This window comes from Papio anubis, chromosome 14, assembly GCF_008728515.1.
Source record: "Papio anubis isolate 15944 chromosome 14, Panubis1.0, whole genome shotgun sequence".
In the NCBI taxonomy this organism is placed as follows: Eukaryota; Metazoa; Chordata; class Mammalia; order Primates; family Cercopithecidae; genus Papio; species Papio anubis.
In genome coordinates, this window is record NC_044989.1 from 3,293,837 (window position 1) to 3,318,119 (window position 24,283).

Here is a 24,283-nt window from a genome sequence, read left to right on the forward strand (position 1 = left end):
GCTCTGCCTTTGTTGCTGGGACCCGTCCAGCTGGGTGTGGAGTAGCTCACACACTGTTGCTGGGACCGTCCGCTGGGTATGGGAGGAGCTCTGCACACTGTTGCTGGAACCGTGCGCTGGGTGAGGAAGGAGCTCTGCACACTGTTGCTGGGACCGTCCGCTGGGTATGGGAGGAGCTCTGCACGCTGTTGCTGGGACCGTCCGCTGGGTGTGGAGGAGCTCTGCACACTGTTGCTGGGACCGTCCGCTGGATGTGGAGGAGCTCTGCACACTGTTGCTGAGCCGTCCGCTGGGTATGGGAGGAGCTCTGCACACTGTTGCTGGAACCGTCCGCTGGGTATGGGAGGAGCTCTGCAGCTGTTGCTGGGACGTCAAAGCTGGGTGTGGAGGAGCTCTGCAGCTGTTGCTGGGACCCGTCCCTGGGCAGTAGAAGGAGCTCTGGGAGATGCAGTATTGAGAAGAGAGTCTACACAGCTGCTGACTTGCAGCTCTTCACGTGGAGCTTCCAAGAGCTCCGAGGCAGCCCCGCGGAGTCCCTTGTGCACACCTGTCTAAGATGCTCTCTCTCCTGGCATAGCCTTGAGGCCCTAGGCCACCTGCTGCCCTCGCCGTCTTCCATCGAGTGCAGTGGGATGCACTTAACGTGAGTGCTCCGGGATCACCTCCCACAGTCTTTGGCCCTATAGACAGACATCCTCTGTAATCTCCCCACAGCACGGCCATCTGCCGTCACTGGCACCTCAGCATCTGCAGGGCGCATCCCTGTCCCAGGAAATCTCATCCATCCCAGAGGGTGGTCGCCATGGACACCAGCCTTTTCCCGGCACCAAAAGTGTTTTTGTTTGTCTTAAATGTTGTTAACTTCGTAATTACTATTCACATTAGGGCTTTAAAATACCTTTCCAAAATCCTACAGAGTTTCTCTTTTGAGAGCCATTCTTCATATCCCCGTACTAGCCTTCTTTCTTTAATTTTCTTTTAGATTTTTTTTTATTTTTTAAATTGTTACACTAGTACAGATTGTTTCTCCCATTATAGGGTTTGCAGTCATGAAAAGTGTTGGTAGGGATTATATCTCTGAATAATATTTCTAGATCATTCATTGCATTTTATATTGACAGCTTGCATTGGTGTGGTACATTTGTTACGATTGATGAACCGGTATTGGTACAGCATTATTAACAAATGTTCGTAGTTTACACTTGGGTTCACTCTTGTGTTGTACATATTCACTATGCTAAAGAAAATTAAATGTCCATTCCTGACAAGGTTAATTTCATCCTCTCTCAGAGAGTTAAATTTTTCCAGACCCCCACCACCATCTTTTTAATCTGTTGTTTGGAATTACGCTTCTCGTTCCAAAGAAACATTCACGATGGCAGTGAGCATGTAAACTTTCCTAGTGCTTTGAATTTTTAAAGTACCACGTTCTGCATTAAATTGCTCACTTCAAGTTTCCATGCAACTAGAGGGAAAACAGGAGCCTAAAAGATCTTCCCATTGGAAATAAAGCAACTTGATTATCTTCACTATGCTGTTTAAGAAGTACGGTGCTGCTTCTAATACTAAATTCAGATCTGGATGGTTAGTCTAAGTTACAGGAGCTGTAATGACTTCACACGAAATCGTACTTCAGAAGTGAATCCTTACGGATTACCCTCAAGTCAAATTAAAGTGGATGGGGCAAACACTTCAATTAACCGGAATCGCGCTACTCGCCCCTCAGTCGTCTGCTCCTCTGTGCGCGTAAGAATCTCTCTACTCGTCCCTCAGCTGTCTGCTCCTCTGTGTGCGTAAAGGCACACTGTCACTGTCACTGTCACTGGGCCTTTCGTCCTTTTTCATCCTCCCTTCAAAATCATGAAATTCACATTTTGAGTTCTCAAATTAAATTCTGAAACTTTTTTTTATCAACACATAACCATACGTGATATCTCAGAATTAAATACTCAGCATGTTTCAAATGTCAGATTTTATTTTTCATGACAAAATTACCTCACCTTGCAGAGTGACCACGTTCTGCTTGAGTTAGATTTCCAGGTCACAATGCTTTGCATCAGAACTCCCGAGTGTTGATTGTTGGACACATGATTGCTGCTTTATTTGTTTGGAGAAGGCTCATTAGTTCATCTTACTGCTTTTCACTTTGCTCACTGTTTTTATGAAATCTAACATTCTCAGTCTTTTCTTAGAACAAATCACTAAAAATATGGGAATTTTCAGTTTGGGGCTCCATATCTACCATGAGAACACCCAAATGGAGACCTCTCCTTACCCTGTCTGCACTAGATACAGGCCTTGGCCAGTCACTGGGCTGTAGCTGAAGCCACACGTGGGTTGCACATGGCTGTGGCAGACTCATACAGAGGCAGTGACCCAAGCCTCAGTTTGTCTTCATGCTTCAGGGCTTGGAGACTTAAGTGAATCATTTATATTTAAGGTATTTTTTTCTCTTAGGACTTTCTCACTGTTTTTGTGTTGTTTTTAGTGTTTTTTTAATTTACAGTGCCACATTTAACTCAAAAATGACTTGCTGAGAGCTGTAAGTGTGACACTGTGTGCTTGGCAGGGCACAGACACCAAGCAGTATCCCCACCGTTGAGCAGAGGGAAACCAAGCGCATGGCTTGTCCTGCCTGCTGAGGTCAGGATAGGGAAGGACACACGCAGACATGCAGAGACAGAGGGAAATCAATACAAAGCAGTCTTCCCAGCAAAGCATTCGCATAACTTGAAAATGAGACGGAAATGCCAGGGCAAACTTGTAAGTTTGTGCCTTTTTGAAGAAAGGGTAAAGCTGTTAAAATTGGGCAAAGGGTTTGGAAGGCTCCCACAGCCACGTTCTCTGAGGCAGGTGGCACAGGCATCCAGGCATCCTCATGGCACACCTGCTTTGGCCTCACGGCCACCTAGCTGCATCTGGGCCCTCACGCCCTAGTGCGCAGGTGACACAAAAGGCTGCAGAGAGGATGTGATCCACCCAGTACAAACAGCTGGTGAGTGGCAGAAGGTAGCATACCCCACTGAAGGGAAACTGAAATGTCATCTTTTTTCCCTTTCATTTTTCACTGCCCAGCACCAAGGCCTGGGCGATTCCTGGCACATTTCTCTTTTCTATAGTAGCAGTACGGATTTTCAGCACAGCAAGGGACAGTCTGAAATAAATTTTGTAGGAGTATTTTCATTTAATGTTTTCTAAATGATTAATGAGAACACTTCTACAGTATTTATACCAACCTAGATTTTGGCAGGTCACAACTATACATGGGAATCTTCCAGAAAAATAGATCCACTAGGAATTGTTTTTCCTTACAGATTTTGACTAGCTTCTCCTTTTTTTTTTTTTTTTTTTTTCCCTTTCCAATGCTCTTTCTCCCTGCAGGAGAAAGATAGGCCTCAGGGCTGGTGTGGAAGCCTTGCATATTTTATCTCACTTGACAACCACCCTCAGCATGGAGGATTTCACTGAGATTCCCAGGGTGGCTCTTCAGAGACAGGGGCTAGGTTTGGTGACTGAATCAGCTTAAAGGTATTTTTATGTGCATTTACTTAAGACAAAAGTATGAATTACACCAAAGCAGCTTCTGTATGTATCTTGTTGAAGAGGGGAGTGGTTTCCTTGAGGACGCGGACCCCATAGCTCTCATTGTGTGCACAGGGTGCAGGCCCTCCTGCCCAGCGCCAGGAGCTGCTGAGTAAATGTCAGCTCAGTGAAATTCACACGCCCCACCTGGAGCGCACAGGCGGTTTCTCCAGCTGCTTCCATTTATTGTTTTAATTCTATGATCCATCTATTTTTTCTAGGAAGGGGTGTTTTTCTTTCTGATTTAATTCCCTACATTTTTCTCTTTCATATGAAGTTGTAGATATATTTTTCCTTCGGATTTTTATTCTTTTAAGATTTTTAACCTGTGCGAGACTTTTTCAATGATACAAGTCAATGAGGAGGAAGATCTTCTTCCACTTCAGTCTTCACTTTGCTCCAGGTATTGCTAGGAAAGGCACAAACAATGACAGCGTGTTTAAGGAAGAACCTGGCCGGCTTGGGTCACCGCTACTGTCATTCTTGGTTTTGCATCTACCTGGGGAGGGCCCAGCTTTTAGGTTCCCACTGAGGGAAGCATGAGAGAGGATTGCTTGGGGGATGCTGCCAGAGCTTCTAGCTGACGGTCTTTGCAGAGCGGCTGCCAAGTGGCCTGGTGGACGTATGTTGGCAGCTTTGGATGAATTGGGATTAGGGAATGTTTGTTTACTTGATAACCGAGTATCTACAAGGAGAGGTGGCAGCGTGAGGGAATAGTGCCACCATAATGAGGACACAGCCAGCCATCTCTTCCCTGCCACAGAACCCCAGGCAGTCCCCCTTCAGGCTGCAGTTTTCCGTCTGGACTGAGGGACTGGCCGGTGGAGCAGGAGGAGCCGATCACCCTCCGTGGGAACGAGGATGCGCAGAAGTTTGAGTTACTGTGGTTTTTATGTTCTTCTTTTTGAGATGGAGTCTCACTCTGTCACCCAGGCTGGAGCGCGCTGGTGCGATCTCGGCTCGCTGCAACCTCCACCTCCCAGATTCAAGCAGTTCTCCTGCCTCAGCCTCCGAGTAGCAGAGATTATAGGCGTGTGCCACCACGCCTAGCTAATATTTGTATTTTTGGTAGAGACAGGGTTTTCGCCATGTTGGCCAGGCTGGTCTCGAACTTCCAGCCTCAAGTGATCTGTGCACCTCAGCCTCCCAAAGTGCTGGGATGACAGGCATGAGCCACCGCGCCCAGCTGAGTTATTAACTGTTACGTGGGGGGCAGGGGAAGGGCTCATTATCATTTTTTTAAATAACATTAATGTATTTTCTTTTTAAAATGTTAAAATTTAATTCTGAAAGGATTTTGCTACATTAGTGCTAGTTTTAATTGTGATTTTATTCAATATGTCCCCCAAATGTAAGGAAGAAATGGATAAATTTTGTTCACAAAAATATCCTCCCCACCTCCCAAAAGCAGGAGCAATGGGAGCACCTTAGCATGTGGGAGATTTGAAAAGAACCTGGAAGTCAGGTTTGTTGGAGGAGGAGGATCTGACCACAGCTCAACTCCACCTGCTCCAGCAGCGCGGAGTCCACAGGTACAAGTAGGCGTTTGGTCCCCAAGGCCTCACAGAAGTTCAGGCAGAATTTCATCACCTTCTTTTCCCTTAACCCCCATTTAGGCTTTAAACGCCTGTGTGGTTTTTAAAAGGGTGGAGGTAGCAAGGAAACAATATATATCTAATGAGGGACATTTTCCTGTGTGATATGTAATGAATGTGCTATATGTAGTACTGATTACCTGTTATAATTAAGGCAGCGTATACTACTGATTACCTGTTTTAATTTGATCCTAAGGAAGGTCAGTGTGCATTTTGAGACATTAGAAAAATATAATTGATATTACCTGATAACCTTTGAGTTAGCGAATTTTAATTTCACATCAGTGAGGTACTGTTTTAGAGCAGTGCTTCTCCATCTCAGCGTGCGCAGGAGTCACCCAGCCTCTTGTGGTGGGCAGGCCCTGATGCAGCAGGTCTGGGCAGGGCCTGAGATTCTGAAGTTCTGACAGGGACACAGGTGACCAGACTGCAGCTGGTCGGAATGTACCTTTAATCAAGTATTAATATTACTCTTTCAGCTACAGCTGGCCACTATATTTAATAGTATTTCTGACCAAAAAAAATACATATTTTAAGTTTCAATTTGAGATCCCAAGAACACAGTCCTTCACCCCAAAGAAATGGATCTGATTTTATCTTTTTTCATGTGGCAGCCCCCATATTTGAACCACGCTCATTAAAAACTCCATTTTCCATCTAGTACGTCGGAGAGACCATCTGTATTATATTTTAAATTATATGTGTAGTTAGGTTTATCTTCCCTTTTTGTAATTTACAGAAAAATCGAGTAGAGTTCCATATACCCTCTTTCTTCTGCACAGTTTTTAATAACATCTTGCTTTTTTACTAGTAAGTAAAAAAATTTTGCATTAGCATAGTACTTTTATTATAATTAATAAACCAATATCGGTACATTGTTATTAAAGTACATAGTTTACCTTAGGGTTCACTCTGTGGGTTGTCCATTCTGTGGGTTTCAACAAATTAATGACATTCCATGTTCATCGTAGTGTCATGCAGAATAGTTTCACTGCCCTGTGTATTAATCCCCCCCACCAGCCCTGGATTAATCCCCCCACCACCCCTGGATTAATCCCCCATCACCCCTGGATTAATCCCCCCATCACCCCTGGATCAATCCCCCGTCACCCCTGGATTAATCCCCCATCACCCCTGGATTAATCCCCCCAATCCCCATCACCCCTGGATTAATCCACATTGCCCCTGGATTAATCCCCCATCACCCCTGAATTAATACCCCATCGCCCCTGGATTGATCCCCCCCAAATCACCCCTGGATTAATCCCCCACCACCCCTGGACTAACCCCCCCACCACCACCCCTGAACTAACCCCCCACCACCACCCCTGGATTAGTCCCCCACCACCTCTGGGAACTTGGAGTCTTTCCATTGTCTCCATAGTTTCACCTTTTCCAAAGGTCTTATAGTGAGAATCATACAGTGTATGGTCCTCAGGTTGGCTTTGTTCACTTAGGAATGTGCATTTATGGTTCCACTGTCTTTTTCTGGTTGATAGTACATTTATTATCTCTGAATAATATTCCGCTGTGTGTATATACCACAGCTTATTTACCCATTCCTCTGTTGAAGAATAGAACTTGGTTGCTTCTGGTTTTTGACAATTACGAATAAAGCTGCTATAAACATTCTTTTGCAGGGTTTTGTGTAGACACAAGTTTTCCAATCCTTGGGTAACTCCCTAGGACTGTGATTGCTGGATTTTATGGTAAAAGTATTCTTAGCTTTGTAAATATCTGCCAAGCATCTTCCAAGGCTTTCATACTATTTTGCTTTCCTAAGAGCAATGAATGAGAGTTCCTGTTGATTCACATCCTCAACCAGCCTTTGGTATTGTCATTTTTTGGATTTTTCACTATTCTGATAGGTGTATAGTGTCATCTCATTGTTTTAATTTGCAGTTCCCTAATGACATATGATGATGAGCATCTTTATATGCTTGTCATTGATAAATCTTTATTGGTGAGGTGTCTGTTCAGATCTGTTGCCCATTTATTAGTTGGGTTATTCGTTTTCTTATTGTCTGTTTTTTGGAGACAGAGTCTCACTCTGTCGCCCAGGCTGGAGTCCAGTTGTGCAGTTATGGCTCACTGCAGCCTCAAGCCCCTGGGCTTAAGCAGTCTTCCCACCTCAGCCAACGGAGTAGCTGGGACTTTAGGCACACAGCACACCTGGCTAGTTTTTGTGTTTTTTGTAGAAACCAAAAAAAGCAATCAGTTTGCTTCAGCCTCCCCACCTGCTGGGATCACAGGCATCAGCCACCATACCTGGCCTGTTGTTGATTTTTAAGAATTCTTTGTATATGTTGGATACAAGTTCTTTATTAGATAGGTGTTTTACAAATATTTTCTTCCTATCTGTGACTTGTCTCTTCATTACTTTAATACTACGTTTTACAGAGCATATGTTTTTAATTTTAATGAAGTCCAGCTTACTGATTTTTTTCTTTTCATGGATTATGTTTTTGGTGTTGTATCTAAAAGATTATCAACAAACCCAGGTCACCTAGATTTTCATCTGTGTTCTGTTCTAAAAGTTTTATAGTTTTTGCACTTTACATGTAGGTCTGTTATTGGAGTTAATTTTTGTGTAAGATGTAAGATCTGTGTCTAGATTCATTTTTTTCATGTGGACGTCCAGTTGTCCCAGCACCATTTTTGGAAAAGCCTGTTCTTTCTCCATTGCATTTCCTTTATTCCTCTGTCACAGATCAAACTGACTATATTTGTGAGGAGCAATTTCTTGTCTTTCTGCTCGGGGCCACTGATCTATTTGTCCGTTCTTTCTCTAGGACCACACAGTCACCCAGTCTTTTTACAATAGCTTTCGAGTAGCTCTCAAGGTGGGTAGTCTCAGCCCTCCAGATTTGCTCTCTTTAATGTTATGTTGGATATTCTGAGTGTTTTCCTTCTCCATATTAACTTCAGAGTCATTTTGTTGATAACCATGAAATAATTTGCTGGGATTTTGATTGGGGCTGCATCGAATCTGTAGGTCAAGTTGTAAAGAACTGTTGTTTTAGCAGTATTGTCTTCCTGTCCATGAATGTGGAATATCTCTTGATTTTTTTCAGCTCTGTGAATTTTTTCATCAGAGTTTTGTAGTTTTCTTCCTACAGCTCTTGTGCTTATTTTGTCCATTTTATACCTAGGGTATTTCACTTATTTATATGGGAAATGATAGTGTGTTTTTAATTTCAAATTCCCATCTTTTATTGGTAGTATCTAGGAAGCCAGTTGACTTTTGCATATTGATCTTGTATCCTGTGACTTTTAAACACTTACTAGTTTAGAAGTTTTTTTGTTCTTTGAGATTTTTCTTCATAATTATGTCATTTTAAGCAAATAGTTTTATTTCCTTCTTCCCACTCTGTGTACCTTTGGTTTTCTTTTCTTGTCATTACATTAGCTCGAACTTCCAGTACAATGTTCAGTAGAAGAGATGAGAGGGAACATTGTTGCTTTATTCATGATCTTAGGGGGAAATCACTGAGTTTCTCACTCTTAAGTATGTTGTTAGCTGCAGTTGTTTTATAATGTCCTTTATCAAGTTGAGGAAGTTTCCCTCTATTCCTAGTTTGCTGAGAGTTTTTATCATGAGCTGGTGCTGGATTTTGTTAAATGCTTTTCTACATCTATGGATAAGATTTTTGTTCTTTAGCCTGTTTGATGTAGTAGATTATGTTAACTGATTTTGGAATGTTAGATCACCCTTGCATACCTGGAATAAATTCTGTCTGGTCATGGTTTATAATTCTTTTTATACATTGTTGGATTTGGTTGCTAATTTTTTGTTGACTTCAGTTCTCTTCGATTCAGTTTGCTAATTTTGTTGAAGATTTTTGCATTTATGTTCATGAGACATATTGGTCTATATATTTTTTTTCTTGTAACGTCTTTGTCTGGTTTTGGTATTAGGGTAATGCCAGCCTCATATAAGAAGTTAGAAAGTATTCCTCTGCTTCTGTTTTCGGGAAGAGATTGTGGAGAACTGATATCATTTCTTCCATAAATGTTTGGTGGAATTCACAGTGAAACCATCTGGGTCTGGGGCTTGCTTTTTTGGAAAGGTTTTTCTTTTTCTGTCTAAGTTACCAAATGTGTGGACATAGAGCTGTTCGTAATATTCCTTTATTATTCTTTTACTGTCCGTAGGATCCACAGTAATAATCCTTCACTTCTAGTACTAGTTGTTTATGTCTTCTCTTTTTTTGACTAGCCTGGGGAGAGGCTTATTGGTCTTGTCAGAGTTTTATTGGTCTTGTCAAAGAATATGTTTTTGGTTTGGTTGATTTTGTCTATTGATTTCCTGTTTTCAGTTTCACTGATTTCTGCTCTAATTTTTATTATTATATTTTTATTTTTATTATTTTATTCTCTACTGCTTACTTTAGGCTTATATTGCTCTTTCTTTCCTTCTAGTTTTCAAAGGTGGAAGCTGGTTTCAGATCTTTCTTTTCTAGTATATGCATTTAATGCTAAAAAGCTGCCTCTCAGCACTGCTTTTGCTGCATCCCACAAATTTTGATGTTGTATTTTTATTTTCACTTTGTTCAAAATATTTTCACATGTGCTTTTACATCCAGAAGCACCCCCATGTCCATGGGCAGTTGACAGGGTAAGGGGCAGGTAACTTTCTGCCACCGTCTCAGGTGAAGTGACAGGAGTCACACAGCCTGTTTTCTCACCATCTACCAAACCAAAAATCGACTCCGGAGTATACAATAAGCTTTCAGTCTATAAATCTGAGATCGGAGTACAATGTTTCAGTCTATAAAATTGAGATCAGAGTATTAACAGCCAGCCCATAAATCTTGGAGATCGAGTATTAACAGCCAGTCCGTAAATTGAGATCGAGCATTAACAGCCAGTCTCGTAAATGGAGATCGGAGTACAACAGCCAGCCCGTAAATGGAGATCGAGCATTACCGTTAGTCCGTAAAATGGAGACGGAGCACAACAGCCAGCCCGTAAATGGAGATCGGAGTACAACAGCCAGTCCGCAAAATGGAGATCGGAATAACACAGTCCGTAAATGGAGATCGGAGTAATACACAGCCAGTCTGTAAATGGAGATCGGAGCATTAACAAGCCAGTCTGTAAATGGAGATCGGAGCATTAACAGCCAGTCTGTAAATGGAGATCGGAGCATTAACAGCCAGTCTGTAAATGGAGATCGGAGCATTAACAGCCAGTCTGTAAATGGAGATCGAGCACACAGCCCATAAAATTGAGATCGAGCATTAACAAGCCAGCCTGTAAACGGAGATCAGAGCATAATGCCAGTCTGTAAATGGAGATCGGAGTACAACAGCCAAGCCCGTAATGGAGATCGGAGTATTAACAGCCAGTCTGTAAATGGAGATCGGAGCATTACTGAGCCAGTCTGTAAATGGGAGATCCGGTTACTACACAGCCACAGTCTGTAAATGGATCGGCGAATAATAAGCTGCGCCCAAAATGGAGATCGGAGCATGCACAGCCAGTCTGTAAATGGAGATCGATATTGCCAGCCAGTCTTGTAAATGGGAGATCGGAGCATTAACAGCCAGTCTGTAAATGGAGATCGAGCATTAACAGCCAGTCTGTAAATGGAGATCGAGCATTAACAGCCAGTCTGTAAAATGGATTGAGCATTAACAGCTAGTCTGTAAATGGAGATTGAGCATTAACAGCTCCGTTATAAATTCGAGATCGGAGTGGCTAACAGCTAGCTCCAAATGGAGATCGGGAGGCTAACAGCCAGTCTGTAAATGCAGATCGAGTATTAACAGCCAGTCTGTAAAATGGAGATCGAGTATTAACAGCCAGTCTGTAAAATGGGAGATGGAGCATTAACAGCCAGTCTGTAAAATGGAGATCGGAGACAATAGTCTATGAATTGAGATCGGAGCATTAAACAGCCAGTCTGTAAATTCGAGATCGGAGCATTAATGTTCGGCCCATAAATTGAGATCGGAGTATTAACAGCCAAAGGCCCGTAAAACGGAGATCAGGAGTATTAACAGCCAGTCTATAAAATGGAGATCGGAGTATTAACAGCCGCCCGTAAACGGAGATCGGAGTACACAATGCTTCGGCCCAAAACGGGAGATCGAGTGATACAGCCAGTCTTGTGTAAAATGGAGATCGAGCATTAACAGTCTATAAATTGAGATCTGGAGGTTAACAGCCAGTCTGTAAAATGGAGATCGAGTATTAACAGCCAGTCTGTAAATGGAGATCAGAGTATTAACAGCCAGCTTCAAATGGAGATCGGAGAATAATGTATCTATAAATTGAGATCAGAGTATTAACAGCCAGTCTATAACGAATCGGCGGCATTAGCAGCCAGTCTGTAAATTGAGATCGGAGTATTACCAGCCAGTCTGCAAATTGATCGGAGTACACAGCCAGTCTGTAAATTGAGATCGGAGACAATTGCTGCCAGTCCGTAAAATGGAGATCGGAGCACACAGCCAGTCTATAAAATGGAGATCGAGGCATAACAGCCAGTCTATAAATTCGAGATCGGAGTATTAACAGCCAGCTCAAATGACCGGAGCACACAGTCTATAAATGGGAGACGGAGTATTACGCCAGTCTGTAAATGGAGATCGTGGAGCATTAACAGCCAGTTCGTAAAATGGAGATCGGAGCATTAACAGCCAGTCCGTAAATGGAGATCGATATTAACAGCCAGTCCGTAAAATGGAGATCGGAGAGTATTAATGTGCCAGTCTGTAAATGGAGATCGAGTATTAACAGCCGGGGTCTGTCGGAGATCGGAGCATTACCAGCCAGTCTGTAAAATGGAGATCGGAGACAGTGTTTCGGGGCCTGTAAATGGAGATCGGAGTACAATAAGTCAGTCTGTAAAATGGAGATCGAGCAGCCAGCGCTTTCAGTCTGTAAATGGAGATCGGAGTACAATAGCCATGCCCGTAAATGGAGATCGAGGCATGAAGACAGCCAGTCCGTAAAACTAATCGGAGTATAACAGCCAGGCCTATAAATTATGATCGAGCATGCAGCCACAGCCTGTAAATTGAGATCGAGTACAGGTAAGCCAGTCCGGTAAAATGGAGATCAGAGTATTAACAGTCTGCAAATGGAGATCGGAGTACACAGCCAGCTCCGGTAAATTGAGATCGAGTATTAACAGCTATCTATAAATGAGATTGAGCATTAATGTTTCAGTCTGTAAATGGAGATCGGAGAATACCAGTCCATGCAAACTGAGATCAGAGTACACAGCCAGTCTGTAAATTTGAGATCGGAGTATTAACAGCCAGTCTGTAAATTGAGACGGAGTATTAAATACAGCCAGTCTATAAAATCTGAGATCGGAGGTATACAGCCAGTCTATAAATTGAGATCGAGTATTAACAGCCAGTCTGGCAAACTGAGATCGAGTACAGCCAGTCTGAAATGGAGATCGAGCACGCCACAGTCTAGTAAATTCGAGGGATCAGAGTATTAACAGCCAGTCTCCAAATGGAGATCGGAGCACAATGTCTGTAAATTGAGATCGGTAATAATAAGCCAGTCTGTAAATTGAGATCGGCGGCTTCACAGCCAGCCCATAACCAGATCGGAGTACAATAAGCCAGTCTGGTAAATTGAGATCGGAGCATTAACAGCCAGTCTGTAAATTGAGATCGAGCAATAACAGCCAGTCTGGTAAATTGAGATCGAAAGTATTACCAGCCAGTCTATAAAATTGAGATCGAGCATTAACAGCCAGTCTATAAATTGAGATCGAGTATTTGGGAATGTTTTTCGGCCCGGTAAATGGAGATCGGAGTATTAACAGCCAGCCTGTAAACGAGACCGGAGCATTAACAGTCTATAAAATGGAGAGATCGGAGTATTAACAGCCAGTCTGTAAATGGAGATCGGAGTATTAACAGCCAGTCTGTAAATGGAGATCGGAGTATTAACAGCCAGTCTGTAAATGGAGATCGGAGTATTAACAGCCAGTCTGTAAATGGAGATCGAGCATACAGCCAGTTCAAAATGGAGATCGAGTACAACAGCCAGTCTGTAAATGGAGATCGAGTACAACAGCCAAGTCCGGTAAACGGAGACGGAGTACAAATGTCAGTCCGTAAAATGGAGATCGAGTATTAACAGCCAGCCCTGTAAAATGGAGATCGGAGACACAGCCAGCCTGTAAATGAGATCGGAGCACAATAGCCTCATGGGGACCTGAGATCGAGTATTAACAGCTACAGTCTGTAAATAGAGATGAGTATTAATGTTAGCCCGTAAAATGAGATCGGAGCATTAACAGTCTGGGCTGCAAATTGAGACTGTGAGTATTAACAGCCAGTCTGTAAATAGGATCGAGTATTAATAAGCTGGGTCTGTAAATTGAGAGATCGAGTATTGTTGCGCCAGTCTATAAATTCGAGATCGAGTATTAACAGCGCCAGTCTGTAAATTGGAGATCGAGTATTAACAGCCAGTCTATAAATTGAGATCGGAGTATTAACAGCCAGTCTATAAATTGAGATCGGCTACGCTTCTCAGTCTGGTAAATGGAGATCGGAGTACACAGCCAGTCTGTAAAATGGAGATTGAGTAATAAGCCAGCAAAATGGGAGATCGGCGAATAATAAGTCTGTAAATGGAGATTGGAGTATAACAGCCAGTCTGTAAATGGAGACGAAGTACTCACAGTCTGTAAAATGGAGATTGGAGTATTAACAGCAGTCTGTAAAATGGGAGATCGGAGTACACAGTCTATAAAATGGAGATCGAGTATTAACAGCCAGTCTATAAAATGGAGATCGAGTATTAACAGCCAGTCTGTAAATGGAGATCGAGCATACCAGCCAGTCTGTAAATGGAGATCGAGCATTAACAGCCAGTCTGTAAAATGGAGATCGGAGCATTAACAGCCAAATTGTAAAATGGAGATCGGAGCATTAACAGCCAGTCTGTAAAATGGAGATCGAGCACAATAAGCTAGCCCTTATAAATTGAGATCGAGTATTATCAGCCAGTCTGTAAAATTGAGATCAGAGTATTAACACAGTCTGTAAATGGAGATCGAGTATTAAATGGTGCTCCATAAATTGAGATCGAGTATTAACAGCCAGTCTGTAAACGGGAGAGCGAGTATTAACAGCCAGTCTGTAAAATGGAGATCGGAGCATTAACAGTCTATAAATTGAGATCGAGTATTATCAGCCAGTCTGTAAATTGAGATCAGAGCATAACAGCCAGTCTGTAAATGAGATCGAGTATTAACAGTCTATAAAATTGAGATCGAAGTACAATAAGCCTGTACCGTAAAATGGAGAGCGGAGTATTAACAGCCAGTCTGTAAAATGGAGATCGAGCATTAACAGTCTGGCAAATTGAGATCGGAGCATTATCAGCCAGTCTGTAAATTGAGATCAGAGTATTAACAGCCAGTCTGTGTAAATGGAGATCGAGTATTAACAGTCTATAAATTGGAGATCGAGTATTAACAGCCAGTCTGTAAATGGAGAGCCGAGTAGATAACAGCCAGTCTGTAAAATGGAGATCGGAGCATTAACAGTCTATAAATTGAGATCTATATTATCAGCCAGTCTGTAAGAATTGAGATCAGAGTATTAACAGCCAGTCTGTAAAAGTCCGGATATTAACAGTCTATAAGTGAGATCGGAGTATTAACAGCCAGTCTGTAAATGGAAATGGAGTATTAACAACCAGTCTGTAAATGAAGTGGGCATTAACAGTCTATAAATTGAGATGGTATTATCAGCCAGTCTGTAAATTGAGATCGCAGAGTATTAACAGCCAGTCTGTAAGTGGAGATGGAATACAAAACAGTCTATATAAATTGAGATGGGAATTATTAACAGCCAGTCTGTAAATGGAAGCGGAGTATTAACAATGGTCTGTAAATGGAATCGAACATTAACAGTCTATAAATTGAGATCGAATTATTATCAGCCAGTCTGTAGAATTGAGATCAGAGTATTAACAACCAGTCTGTAAATGAAGTCGAATTATTAACAGTCTATAAATTGAGATAGGAATTATTAACAGCCAGTCTGTAAATGGAAGCGGAGTATTAACATTAGTCATAGCAAATGGAGATAGAACATTAACAGTCTATAAATTGAAGTCGGAGTATTAACAGCCAGTCTGTAAAATGGAGATGGAGCATTAACAGTCTATAAATTTAGGAATGAGATATTAAGCCAGTCTGTAGAATTGAGATCAGAGTATTAACAACCAGTCTGTAAATTGAGATCGAGATTATTAACAGCCAGTCTGTAAATGGAGGTCCAGGAGCATTAACTGATCTATAAATTGAGATGAGATGGTAACAGCCAGTCTATAGAATTGGGGTAGGTATTAACAACCAGTCTGTAAATTGAGGCCGGGTATTAACAACCAGTCTGTAGGTGAGGCGGAGTATTAACAGCCAGTCTGTAAATTGAGATCGGAGTATTAACATCTAGTCCCAAGTTGGGTTTGAGAACTTCCAGTAGGGGTTTGTTTCTGTGCTTACCTTATAGAGCTTGAAGGGTTCTTGAGATACTCTCTGCCTTGAGGTAAGTGATCAGCCACATAGGAGTGATTCTGGCCCCTTCTCTACTTGAGACAGAAGGATGGAGGTGACACGGCTTACATATAACTTACCATGTTGGGCCGGTTCCACAGTGACATGACTTACCTATGACTTGCATTGCAGGCCAGTCCCCTGCGTCATTATACTGATGGTCTAGAAATGTTTATTTCTGGGAAACTGAAGTGACTCAGGTTGTAACTTAAGCTCAGCCAGACATTCTCTTGAGATACAGAAATTATTTAGTGGCATCAAAAAGGAAAGTTTAAACATTTTAATTTCAATAATTGTTATCTTTCTTTTCTCCAGCTTATCATCACAGTAAAACTATTTTCCATAGTGTTCCTTAATTTTCATTGTCTTCTTTTTGGACCTTTCTTATTAAAGACCATAACCATAAAGCTCATTTCAGTGTGGTCGTGGCCCATTCTCAGTAATGGTTAATGAATAGACAGATGGATGCACTGAGGCACAGAGATGTTAAGTGGCTTGCAGAAGTCACACGCGTGTTTCCTCACCATCTTTCAGACTATATTCCAGATCCGAATATTCATCACTTAGGCCTATTTTGAAAAGCACTTTGCTGAATACATGTGATTGCCCTCTGCTGGCATTTCTCTGTTCTTTATCTCATTTATAATCAATGCATGCTATTTGATTTTTTGCTGATTGTTATCTACTTAGTATATATACTACAGATCAAATTCCAAATCCTATTAGAAGAGAACACAATATTAACAATAAGTTTACCTTACCCTGAGAGATGATGCAGCCACATGTGATATGATATAAAGGTGGTTTCTCTTGGGCTTCTTCCTCTTAGCACACTCGTAACCAGGCAGCTCTGGGTGATAGATTTTTCAAGTCCAGCTCCCTTGCCTCCTGTTGGGACAGCTCAGAGGCAGAGCGCAGGCTCCAGGGCCACGTGGAATCCAGTGGGAGGCCCATTCCCAGGGCCCAGGCCTGAGATGCACCTGTGCTCAGTTTCCCCTCCTCCCCACTGGCCAGAACCACTGGCTGGCTTACAGCTTCTCCCTTCAGGGTCTCCTTCTGGGGTACCCAACCTAGGCAACCTTCATTCGAGCTTGCTAAACTAAAGAAATATTAAAGAATATCTGAGCATTCAGGTTTTTCTTTTATTGGAGGAGGGGTTGGTGGTCTCTACTGTTTATTCATTTTGGGATCGTTTCTAAATGATTGCAGTGTAGCTATGGAAATCGTGGTGTCATCCACCTGTCTCCTCTGATAATTGTCTAGACATACATAGATAGAGCTCCACAGAGAAAACCAGCATGTATTTTATAGCTGACACGGTTAAATACTTCACAAGAAATAAAGGGATCTGTCATCACTTCTGCTGGGACATCTGCGACGCCTTCTTCAAGTGTGCCAAGTATGATTGCGTGCTCAGTTATGGCAAACAAACTCACTCAGCGCTGATTGGATTCCAGGCTCCATGGTCCCCTTCTCGATGCGCATCTTGCACGCGGAGCTTCAGCAGTACCTGGGGAACCCACAGGAGTCGCTGGATAGACTGCACAGGGTGAAGACCGTCTGCAGCAAGGTAGGTGGCGCTGTCATTTTTCCCCACCACGGGGAGAACACGCCCTCCACGCCCTCCCCACAGGACGTGCCTGGGGTGTTCCCTGCCCATCCTGCCCCGTGCACCATCGCTGCTTCTGCCTTCAGAAGGCTAGGTGACCCAGTTGTGTGGCCTGGTAGTCATGGCTCTTGCTGAAATATTTTTTAGGGATGGTCAGAGTTTCTAGCAGAGCTTAAGTCCCATAATTCTTACTGCCTGGTACTGTGAGAAGCCAAAAGGCAGAGACCTCTTTCTTGCCAAGGCTGCCGGCTAAAACTTCAAGGTCAGTGTGCCAGGCCACTCCTGTGTCCCACAAGTGCTCACCTGCCATGTGCAGACAGAGGTGGTGCCGGAGCAGTACTGAAAGCAATCATGGTTTAAGCTTTCAAATCAAAGTAAGTGGTACTGCATTATGGCAACTGTCACTCATGATCCTGACTGCAAAGGCAGAGTCAGAGTGTTTTTGGACTCATTCTCGGTTGTGAAGTCACAGATAATGTGGGAGCCACCAAAGCGGCACATTATTACACTAACTGACATTGGGAAGAAACGTGGGACTCAGAGACTTTGCTGTCTACAGGCTGTTAGAGATTATTCATCTCAGATTAGGAATGATCTTGCCTTTCTACCCACGTCACAGTGGTCCTATGTAGGTTCAATGACATAAGGTGTGCAGAAGTACTTTGAAAACTACAACAACAAGCAGTTTTTAGGAGCAGCAGCATAGTATGATTTTTGGAAAAACGAAGATGATTCTTGTCGAATTCCCCCTTTCACTTCCCAGCTGTTGTGATGGAAGTTTTGTGGAGTTCCAAAACGGTGGTGTTGTCAGTGTTCCTAGCGAGGAAGGAAGGGGCCCTCCTTGTCTGTGGAGAAAATCAGGCATTTCTAGGCACCTCATTGCCCTGGGCTTTGCACCCACTTCCATTTTTTTAATACCATAACTTACAAGATAAAAAGATTGTTTGCTTTTTATACTATATATATAGTATAGAAATTGTTGATGGAGAATCATGTTACCAACTGTTTTACATTTCAACACTTTTCTTGAATCTTAAAACGGGGTTTAATTTTATTTACAGAAATCGGAAGCACATAACTTGAAATTGGGAAATTCTAAATCAGTGACTTTCTAAACTGTACACGAATTTTTCATTATCCTCCATGTCACGTTGTAGGAAATCTTTATGGTATTGAGAGAGAAAATCCTGGGCCATAGGGTGATTGTGGATGGAAAAGCCAAGTTAGTTGAAGTAGTTTTGCAAGTCAGCTTTCCTGGTCCTAAAGTATTTCCTATTTCAGTATTATGCTTCTTAAATGCATACTACAGGCTGGGTGCAGGGGCTCATGCCTGTAATCCCAGCTACTCGGGAGGCTGAGGCATGAGAATCGCTTAAACCCAGGAGGCTGAGGTTGCAGTAAGCCGAGATCAAGCCACTGCACTCCAGTCTGGGCAACAGAGCAAGACTCTGTCTCAAAAAAGAAAAAAAAAAACTGTATACTACAGTGTGGCGATCAGGGGAGCCACTTAGCACTAGCTGTGAAGCAGCAGGGACAGTGGAGCAGAGAGCAGGAGCTTCCCACACCGCTGCTCCAGGCACCTGCACCCACTCCACCCGACAGACTCCTTTGTCGCATTCATTATGAGCCAGCCACTGCTCTGAGTTCCAACATTAGCTCATTTAATCCTTATCACAACCCTATGAAGGAGATGTTATTATCCCAGTTTACAGATGGGGAGACTGAGGCATGGAGAGGTTAGCCAACTTAGGATCACATGAGTTGAACCCAAGTCGTCTGGCTCTAGAGTCCGTGCTCGTCATCACTCACCTGCCTCCGTCACTGTAAAGTGTCCCGTTTGAAGGGAGAAGGACCGAGAGTCCTCTGTTCACCCTGCACCAGCATTTCTGCTCCAAGGAAGGACAGTGCTGTCCGGGGTCAACTGACATCTGCTCAGAAGACCCCTGTGCTTCCCCCCAACTGATGCCTGAGATGGGCTCGAGCCTGTGCTCTGCTGGCTGGGCCCTCCTGAGACTCTTGCGGGGGCTTCCAGGCAACAGCAGTTGACAGCTACGCATTGAGGGGTTGGGGAGAAACCAGAAGGATCAGTGCAGTCACCTCCTAGGAACATTTCTCTCAGGCTGACTGGGCTTGGGGCCACCATCAGTGAGAGAGCCACTCATGCTTCTCGTTCCCTCCGCTAGTCTACTGTTCCACCTGCCTCTCAGCGTGTGAATACATCACCACACGTCAGGCGTCTCTCATGTTTACAGATAACATATTTTTTCTATGGCATGATCCAAATATAAGCCAGCATTCCTTGTGGTACTTAATTGAGGAAATCGCAATTTGTTCTAATCCTGGAAGAAAAACAAGCAGTTGGATTTATGAAAAGATGTGTGTTGGTCTTCACCTTAAAGGATTTTCATGGTTAATTTCAATATGTAATTACTATGTGTTCCTTTATGTGCTGACTTAAAATTTGACACCCTCTTGAGAGAGAAAGCTGCGCTGTGGCACAGCTGGTGGATGCCTGGACCACGAGAGAAAGACCCAGGGCAGGACCATGCAGTCAGCCTTGCCTCTCCGCCACCTTTGGCAGGAGAAGAAGCACCGTCGCCGACTTCCTCGCTCACTTCCTTGCGCGTTAGGGGCTCGTGGCAGCATGTGGGGCCTCTCCACTACCTTCCGCAGGAGAAGCACCGTTGCCAACTTCCTCGCTCACTTCCTTGCACATTAGGGGCTTGTGGCAGCATGTGGGCATTCTTAACCTTTCTGTGACTGCTTCAGTGTTGAGCTGAAGCTTGTTCATTTGTTCATGCAGCAAATGTCCATTCAGCACCTACTGAGTGCTGCACGCTGGCAGTTGGGGACTGAACAGAACACAGCCTTGCCCTCAGTGAGTTTACAGTTTGGTAGACGATGCTTGTTTCACCTGTTCCTTTTAGGTTTACAGCCATCACCAATACATCATGATCATCCAGAATTTAAACAGGGACAGTTTGTGTTCATGCTAGAATTTCTTTACTCAAGAAGTGTGTCTTAGTCCATTTGGCATTGTCGTAAAGGAATACCCGAGGGTGAGTCATTTATAAAGAAAAGGTTTATTTTGGCTCACACTTCTGCAGGCTGTACAAGAAGCACAGTGTCAGCATCTGCTTCTGGTGAGGCCTCAGGAAGCTTTTTTTTTTGAAACGGAGTCTCGTTCTGTCACCCAGGCTGGAGTGCAGTGACACTGTTGGGTCACTGCAGCCTCCACTTCCTAGGTTCAAGCAGTTCTCCTGCCTCACCTCCTGAGTAGCTAGGATTACAGGCACCCACCACCACACCTGGCTAATTTTTGTATTTTTAGTAGAGACAGGGCTTAACCATGTTGGCCAGGCTGGCCTCAAACTCCTGACCTCAAATGATCCACCTGCCTCGGCCTCCCAAAGTGCTGGGATTACAGGCATGAGCCACTGCACCCGGCCAGGAAGCTTTTAATCCTAGTAGAAAGCAAAGGGGAAGCAAGTATGTCACACAGTGAGAACGAGAGTGACAAGTGAAGAGGAGGAGGACGAGGGAGGCACCAGAGTTTTTTTTAACAATCAGATCCCAAAGTAACTAATGGAGCCAGAACTCATTCATTGCCATAGGGAGGGTACCAAGCCACCCATGAGGGTTCCACCCCCAGGACACAGACACCTCCCACCAGGCCCCACCTCCAACACTGGGGCTCACATTTCAACATGAGGGTTGGAGGGGATGAATGTCCAAACTCTACCATAGTGCAAAAATCTGAAAATACTAAAAGCCAGCCCACCACTGTTCTGCCAGTGTTGATTTGGTGGATTAAAGTGAACAGCTTGGTGTGGCCTTCGATCCTCTCTGCTCTCCACTGGTGAATAAAGAGAGAGGTCAGACCAGAGACTCTCCAGGGTTCTCCAGCATGACTGTTCTGATTTTCCCAGACCTTCGCAACTCCAGGAAGTCCTCAGGAAGTCTTAAACTAAGGATGTGTCAGCGAGACCGCTCCCTGTGTGGACTGCTCTTTGTGCCTTGTTTAAAGCATTCACCACACCTGCCCCAAACCACGCGCACACACACAGCTCTGCTTGGGACACGCACTGTGTGTCCCAGCACTGAGGTGCTGTCACGTGCTAACGCTGCACGGATGTGTGCTGAATGCATCATGTTGATTACCTACTAATGCCCACAGCAGCTGCAGGTGACTTTACTATCCTCGGTTCCCAGATGAGGAAGGTGGCCTTAGGGAGGTGAAGTATCCACCAGACAACTGCAGTGAGGCAGTGAGAGAGCGAGCCTGGCTGAGCCCCACCACACAGCTCCAGAAGCCTTGCCCTTGACCACCAGTCTGCGGTTCTCTGTGAATTAGACCATCAGGATTGGGGTTTTTTCCTCCAAATACAGACTTTTCTCTGCTGCCTTGTAAAGCAGGGGCTCTAAAGTTTGGTGTTAAGCGTCACTTGAACAGTTCCAGAAATTTTAGCAATCCCGACTGCACTTGCTCCTGCCAAAAATTGTTCTCAGTCGGTTCAGGGAACTGTGAACTCTTCCAGTGGGTGAGGTGAGTCAAGCAGAGTGAAAAGAAATGAGTCTAGAATGTTAAACATTATTTCCTTTGGTGCCATTTTCCATTAGCTCCTCCTCCCGCAGCTTACCCTCCTTGGTCTGCGCCTCTGGCCCTGGTCTTCAGCTCCACCTCAGGCTGCTAAGGGAAGCTGCATGGGGAAGCCACCGCTGCCATTCTGCATGAGAATTTCCAGTGACCACTCCTGAGCCGGCCATACCCAGGCCGAGCCCTGGAGTCCTGGATGGCCCCTCCTCTCAGGTCTTCTGGGGGCGCTTGAGCAGGCGGAGGCCAGTGCTGGGGCTGCAGTCGGTGGCTGTTGACTGGCCCAGAGCCTTGACACTGATCTGAGATGCTTAATTCAAGGATGTTCTACAAAACGAGATAGTTGTTTCTAGAAAGAAAGCAGGTATTTGGTTCATATTCCCCAAAGAACTCTGTCCCATTTGTTTTCACTGCTTGCATGGCATCTGTTGTTGATCTTCAAAGTAGTTTTTCCAGGCTGGAGGTCGGGAATGACTGTAGAATCAAATGCTTCAGAAGGGGGTAAACAGTAACGCAAGAACCAAGCGAGGGTGGTGGAAGGTTTTCATCCCATAGTGATCAAGTCAGCGCAGAGCATTCAGGTTGCTCAGAAAATGAACGTGCTGCCATTTGTACAGATGTGTGCTGAGCCCTGCTGTCTGGTAATTGCCACTCCAGCAGAAGTCAAGTCTTCTCAGGTTCAGTTCCCAGCGTGATTTCCCACAGGAAAAGAAGCCGCCCTAGGTGACAGCAGAGCGAGGTGCAGGAGGGCTCGGGAGCAGCCAGAGTGACAGGCAGCGCAGTGCCTGCCCCCGGTCACTCAGACCAGGCCTCATGCAGGTTGAGCTTGACATTCAGCTCTCAGGGGAGAGGCCAGAACAGACCCACCCCAGTCACCTGCGGGCTGCGCTCACAAGAGTCGCATGGTTTGAGACACAGTAGCTGCCGAAGTAGCAAAGGAAGAGGCTGGTCGGGGTGCCGGCTGTCGAGTGTGTGGCCTCATGTGGGGAACTGCTCATGACATCACGTTCATTTCAAAGCCAGAACTATAATTACAACGTGACCGTGATGAAATCAGTGATACTTATTGGAGGAAGAATGCCCCAGTGTGTTAGTGGCATAAACGATGTGATGAAAGGCCGTTTAATTCCTCTTTTCTTATCCACGTCTCACTCAACGCATGTATTCATTTTATCATGTAAGACCTTTTGCTGTTGAAAGAATGAAGACCATGGGGCAGGAGCGAAAATAAAGGAAGCCCAGAGAACAGCCAGTCCGCGAGGGCAGAGGGGTGCCAGGAGCACGCTCTGGGCCGAGGCTCCTGGTAAGGGAGCGAGCGGAACGGGAAGCTGAACCCCCACGGATTCTCAGGGGGCCGACTTCTCCTGTGTTGAAGATTCACGAAAGACTGATTCGAGTCTGTGTTCAGCATGTGTGTTTCAGATTAGAACAGTGTTGAGAATTTTTATATGGTGCCCAGTTTTAGTAGGACATCACTTAGGATCTTTATAAATGAGTTCAGGGTACTTTGTTTTATCTGTTGTCTTTGAGCCACTGAGTGAATTAGTAAATGTTTGGTGCAAATGTGATTGCATCAGTGAAGAAGAAAATATACCACGATTTAAAATAATTTTCCTATGCTACTGTGGCTTGGAAAAATCAATGCCGCCATCCTCTGACCCTGCTCCTCCCACGCGCCCTGCAGGCTGTCTCCCTCTTGGTCTCCACTCGAGAGAGCTTCACAGACTATTTGGGAAAGAGCCAAGGAAACACATTTCTACAAGCCATTTGCATAAGTAGACATAATCCATACGGAATGATGTACAGTTCGATTGTAGTTGCATTCGTCACTGACCTGCATCCACCCACACGGTCTTGAGTTCAGCTCCATCCTTCCCTGCAGTTCCACAGCCTCCAGATTCTCCAGCTCAGCTTGGCTGAGAGTTCCACGTTCATAGAAGTGCTTCTTTACAGACTCACTCCCAGCTGGAGGAGGCCGAGGATAAGGTGCATTTTCGTGCACTCTGGAAAAGAAACGTATTCAACAATGTCGATGTAGCTTTTGCTTCTCTATTGATAGTTGCTAATATGGTAGTGAGAGCTTTGTTTGTAGGAAGAGTTAATATCTTGTCTAAAAGGGGTTTTTGACAGATGGACATCTTCGGTTTTGCTGTCTTATTTGTAAGCAAAGTTAGAAACATCACCGAGAACAGGCGTGACTGGCGTCTAACACTGTCAGGGCCGGCGCTCAGGGTCTGGCCACCTGCACGCCGACAGCGGCCAGTTGCTGCCATCACCGTGCCTGACCAGAGGGCTTGGTTGCCCTGCTTTTCTGCTCCTCCCGCAGAGAACAAATTGATTATGGCTAAATCAGATGA

At 44.3% G+C, this 24,283-nt stretch overlaps 1 protein-coding gene across 3 annotated transcripts in view; it reads left to right on the forward strand.

Moving 5' to 3' along the window:
• TRAPPC12 (trafficking protein particle complex 12) overlaps positions 1–24,283 on the forward strand; it is a 108,164-nt gene that overhangs the window by 53,715 nt on the left and 30,166 nt on the right. For all 3 annotated transcript variants that reach the window (XM_031654904.1, XM_031654906.1, XM_031654905.1), the window contains exon 6: positions 17,181–17,293. In XM_031654904.1, the coding sequence (XP_031510764.1) occupies positions 17,181–17,293 (113 nt within the window). The remainder of the gene's footprint in view (positions 1–17,180; positions 17,294–24,283) is intronic.